At 51.3% G+C, this 5,138-nt stretch overlaps 1 protein-coding gene across 1 annotated transcript; it reads right to left on the minus strand.

Annotated features, from left to right (window-relative positions):
- Positions 1–2,455: 2,455 nt before the first annotated feature.
- On the minus strand, positions 2,456–3,868 carry LOC123412676 (bisdemethoxycurcumin synthase-like). Its single transcript, XM_045105621.1, has 2 exons — positions 3,660–3,868; positions 2,456–3,579 (listed from the first exon to the last, which is right to left on the minus strand). The coding sequence occupies exons 1-2, from the start codon at positions 3,847–3,849 to the stop codon at positions 2,585–2,587; spliced, it is 1,185 nt and encodes a 394-aa protein (XP_044961556.1). The 5' UTR covers positions 3,850–3,868; the 3' UTR covers positions 2,456–2,584.
- Between the last annotated feature and the right edge of the window lie 1,270 nt (positions 3,869–5,138).

A 5,138-nucleotide genomic window follows, 5' to 3' on the forward strand; every position in this document is an offset into this window, starting at 1 on the left:
CGCGGCAGGCGGCCGGCTGGCGGGATGGGAGGTGGCTGGTGGGGGGGAAGGGGAGGCGGCCGGCAGGCGGGAGCAGAGGCGGCCGACGGGCGGGGACGAGGGGTGCCGCGGGCGGGCGCGGGGAGGAAGGCGCGGGGAGGATGCCACGGGGAGGAGGGGGCGACGGCTGGCAGGCGGGAGCAGAGGCGGCCGGCGGGCGGGAGGGGATGTGGCCAGCGGGGAGGAGGGCGCGGGGAGGAGGGGGCGACCGGCGGGCGGGGAGGAGGGGTGCCGCGGGAGGGGAGGAGGGGGCGGGGAAGGAGGCGGCCGGCGGGAGGGGAGGCGGCCGGCGAGCGAGGGACGAGTGGCTGAAGTTACTGTCGGAGCAGAGGAGGCTGTCGGAGCGGATGAGAGTGAGAGGGAGAGGGAGAGGGCCGTTAGGGGTGGCTCGCTTTGCCGTCAGCCCCCCGACGGCAAAGAGAAGTAGGGCAGACAACAAAGGGAGCGCCCGTTATGGGGTGGGAGGGGGTGTACGGTGGCACCCCTTTGCCGTCCGCCGTTGGTTCCTTTGCCGTCCCCTGGCCGACGGCATAGGGAAGGCCGACGGCAAAGAAATTGTTTGCCTTAGGTGTTCTCTTTGCCATCTGCTTTGCGCCAGCTGACGGCAAAGAAGCTCTTTGCCATGTGTCAGCAGACGGAAAAGGAAAGGCAGACGGCAAATTTGTGAATTCCAGTAGTGCATGTGTCAGAATGACATGATGTAGACCTTGCAGTAATAGTGGATAGTCTGCAAATTTTTGCAGTAGATGCCAGTATTACCTTATGATATCTTGAGGTAGTCTCGTCTAATATTAATATTTGGAAGAGCACCTTGAAGGTAGTCATTTTGTAAAAATGTCAAGATATAGACCTCACAGTAGAGGTGGATAATCTGTAAATCATGCAGTAAATGCCACCAATGTCTTATGATTCACAAATAAAATGTGGTGTAGTCATATTGAGTATGACACTCTGTAACTCTTGTTTGAATTACATTAAGTTTTGCAAGAGATATAATTTTTATTGCAGAATTATAGTTGTTGCCCTCAAATCACATGTCATAGGGAATATTTGCAGTAAAGACATGATGATGTCTTAAAATCTAACGGAATGGAATCTCGAATGTAAGAACACATTCTGTTGCAATAGTATTACTCAGGCAATGCATATGAATGAAATTCATGGAGATATCGAGTAACCGTCGTCGTCGCCGATGAGTCGGGGCTGCTACGCATCAGCCGTTGGCTGGAGAAAACTGCCACGCCACATGCCTGAAGGCGTCATTGCGCTTGTACTGGGAGATAGGCACGCCATGGCTTATAAGCCCGTCGTCGCGTGTCGGCTGTTTGTTGCTGGCATTGGACGCGGACATCGCTGCGCCGCATGCCTGAAGAATCCGCGTTGTGTGCCGCACACAGGAGCGATGTTGTACAAAAACGTCGAAGTCGCTTCGATCCTAAGAGTCGTGTTCTTCTTCTTGCCATGGTTGAAGCTGTTACCGCTGATGGGGTTGCACATCACCGTTTTATTTTATTTTATTCGGAATGCTTGCTGATTGAGGAAAAAAAACAATCGGTCAATGAATCAGCGATGCTAATCATAAATAGTAAGTCAAGTTGGCTTTGTCCCGATGGATTTCTTGAATGCATGCGTCAATGCATGCTCGTCTTTTCCATGGATGGTGTGCTAGAGCAGGCCGATGGCCAGGAGCAGGCTTGCGTGCCGATTGTGAATCGGGACATGGTAGAGGCCTAGAGGGCCACGCCTGGTTGTCTTTTCTGCCTCGGTTATCACGAGGGCGAGTGCGCCGCGCTGAAGGCTGCATCGCCGCGGTGGTTCGTGTCGAGGACGCTGCGGTGCGACGAAGATCGAAGCTGTGGGCCGCTGTTGCGCTGTCGTCGGGTGTGGAAGTCTGGTGTCGCTACCTCCGTTGCAAGAGATAATTCGCATATGATCTTCTCTGTTTTAGCCTATATCTCTAATGGAGAGCAAAGTGTATGATAACGTGTTTGAACTAAAAAGTAAAGAACGAGAGAGGTGAATGGAAAATGATTTATTAGTCTTTATTGATAATAGCAGTGGGATATTTATACCCGGCCGGAAGTACACATGTTGCTTGGGAGTCAAGTAAACTTGAAGTTACTTAAGGACCAAGTTATTACATAGTTTTTTGAGAGTCAAGGAAATGCATGGTTGCTTGAGGACTAAGTAACCTATCTAAAAATTAACTTAATCTATTCTTAACAGTTACGTTGCGATTTAGCAGAGGTAGTTAAGTCACATTTTCTTTCCGGGAAAGGTAATTAAGTCTCTCAATCTGGCTCATAATAAAAAAGGCAATACATATATATCTCATTCGATTGAGCTTCAGGCGCTCCCACAGAAATATATCAATATCACAACCATAAGTTTGCTTCATTAGATTTATTATGAAATATACTTTCAAACTATATATATTTGATATCACAAATCTTTGCAGATTTTTCTATGAACGTGGATCAATTTTTTAAAACGTTTAACATATGGCAATCCTAAAACTTTAATTATTTTGGAATGATGGGGTTATTTAGTATTTTCCCTTCTGGTCATTTGCTAATGCACGGAGCACCATCGTCTCGACAGTGAAACCCGGACCAAATCCCACCATCACCCCCCACCCATGTGCCCCAACTTCATCCTTCTCCATTAGCCGTCGTTGCTCGTCCAGCACGAATATCACCGTCGCTCCCAGCATGTTCCCGTACTCTCCCATCACTGTTCGGCTCGCCGCGAGCTTCTTGGGCTCCAACCGGAGAGCCATGTCGATGTGGTCCAACACACCACGGCTGCCCGGGTGCACTACCCAGAAGAGGTCGTTCCATTCGACGCGAATACCAAGTGGCGCGAACGCATCCAGCAGACACTGCCCAATGTTGTGCCCCACCATGCGCGGCAGCTCGGTGGAAACGTCGCCGCAGACGCCGCCGCTCCCGAGCCGCATGTTGAGCAAGTGCTCGGTCTCCGGTACCACGGCCTGCGACACGGACACCATCTCAAAGAGCGGGCGCTCGACGGGGCGCACGGCGTCGGCGCCGACGATGACGGCGCCCGCGCCATCACTGAACAGTCCCTGGCTGATGAGGGTGTCGAAGCAGTCCTCCTCGTCGGGGCCACGGAAGGAGGTGACGGTGAGCTCGACGCAGGCCACGAGGACGCGCGCGCCGCGGTTGTTCTCGGCTAGATCCTTGGCTAGGCGCAGGGCGGCACAGCCGCCGGAGTAGCCGTTAAGGTGGAGCATGGTGCGGCAGACGCTGGGGCGGAGGCCGAGGAGCGAGGCCAGGCGGAAGTCGACGCTCGGGGCGTGGGCAGCCGAGTTCGTGCTGACGATGAGGTGGGTGATGTCGGTGGCCGGACGACCCCACTCGGCGATCGCCTTCGCCGCGGCTGATGCCGCGAGCTCGGGAGCGGCGATCTCAAGCCGGGCGTCGATGGACGCGGATGTGCGGTGGAGGAAGTCGGGGTGGGCGTCGAGCAGTTCCTCCGTGTGGTAGAAGTACCGCTTCCCCATGCCCGTTATTTTACCTGATCGGGAAGGAAACACGGTGAATTAGCCAAGTCATGAAGAAACTGTGGCCACATCAAAATGTGGCGTGCATGCTTACACAGCTTCTTGAAGGTGTCTTTGAGGTCAGTGAGGTGCTCGGTCTTGGTGACACGGAAGTAGTAGTCGGGGTACTCATCCTGGGACACGCAGTTCACCGGGTTTGCCGTGCCGATGGCGAGCACGACGGCGGGGCCCTCGGCGCGCCGCTCCCGTCGGATCTCGTGGACACTGCTTGCTCTGCTTGCCATTGTCTCGGATTCGGAGCTATTGCCTGCTTAATCCCAATACGAGAGAACATCTAAGGACACTCAAGTTATATATAGACACCAACCAGGAGTACCGACTGGAATAACGACTTTCCATTCAGCGGTGTTGGATTGCGTCAAAATGTTGGATTCAGGGCGTGTACAATGGCAGTACCGATTTTATTTATTTGCGGGGATGAAGAAATAATATTGTTTTTCAAAATGTCTGAGTGTTCAAGATAATTTTTTTTAGAAAAAAACATATGCCGAACATTATAAATAAAACCATCAGGTAAAAGCCAAATACAGGCATGCAACGCATAAATAGAGCGGCACGCAGGCCCATCGACTATGACTCGCAGACCAGCAACCTACACAATCAAGGAGCAACTAGTTAGGGAGCGCTCCCTCGCGAGCCTTTCAGCTATTGCTTCCGCGCGTCGCCACTTGACGCGTTTTCAGCCGCCGCCACGTGTCGCGTTCTGAGCGTTTCCTTCGGATTTTGTTTTTTTATATTTTTTCGCACGTGTTTTGGCCTTTTTTGAGTGTTTTTTTTTCGATTTTTTAGTGTTATGGTTTTTCACCGGTCTTTCGTAACTTTTGGATGAATTTTTTTTCCGCCAAAATATGTGTTTTTTTACGCGAATTTTCTGTTTTTTACTAGAGGCACGGTTTTGCTTCAGCAAAAAGCACGGTTTTGCCTTCGCGAGAGGCACAACCGTGCCTCTCGAAAAGGAGAAAAAACGTGTTTTTATTTTTTTTGCGAGAGGCATGGTTTTACTTTCACGAAAGGCACGGTTTTGTCTTTGCGAAAGACACGCCTGTGCCTTTCGGAAAGTAAAAAAAACGCGTTTTTTGTTTTTTTACGAGAGGCACGGTTTTGCTTCCGTGAAACGCACGGTTTTGCCTTCGCGAGAGGCACGCTCCCAAAAGAAAAAAAAACGCGTTTTCTGTTTTTTTTGTGAGAGGCACGGTTTTGCTTCCGCGTAAGGCACGGTTTTGCCTTTGCGAGAGGTACGCCCGTGCCTCTTCCGAAAAGGGAAAAAACACGTTTTTTGCTCTTTTTTTTCGCGAGAGGCACGGTTTCCTTTCCGCTAGAGGCACAGTTTTGCCTTTGCGAGAGGCACGACCCGTGCCTCTCGGTAAGGGGAAAAAGTGAATTTTCTGTTTTTTTTTCTATCGCGTGAGGCATGGTTTTTTCGTCCGGGTTTTTTCTTTCGGTTTTTTTCATGAAAAAAAAGTTCCTCAAAACCTATCAACATGGGATCTAGTTTTGAAGATCTTGACGCGAG

This window comes from Hordeum vulgare, chromosome 7H, assembly GCF_904849725.1.
Source record: "Hordeum vulgare subsp. vulgare chromosome 7H, MorexV3_pseudomolecules_assembly, whole genome shotgun sequence".
NCBI classification, from domain to species: domain Eukaryota; kingdom Viridiplantae; phylum Streptophyta; class Magnoliopsida; order Poales; family Poaceae; genus Hordeum; species Hordeum vulgare.

Excerpts from the sequence above, each read along its gene's own strand:
- LOC123412676 (XM_045105621.1), bottom strand. The coding sequence starts at position 3,849 with ATGGCAAGCAGAGCAAGCAGTGTCCACGAGATCCGACGGGAGCGGCGC. Across the intron at positions 3,580-3,659 it reads AGACACCTTCAAGAAGCTGT|GTAAAATAACGGGCATGGGG; the intron begins GTAAGCATGCAC and ends CTTCCCGATCAG.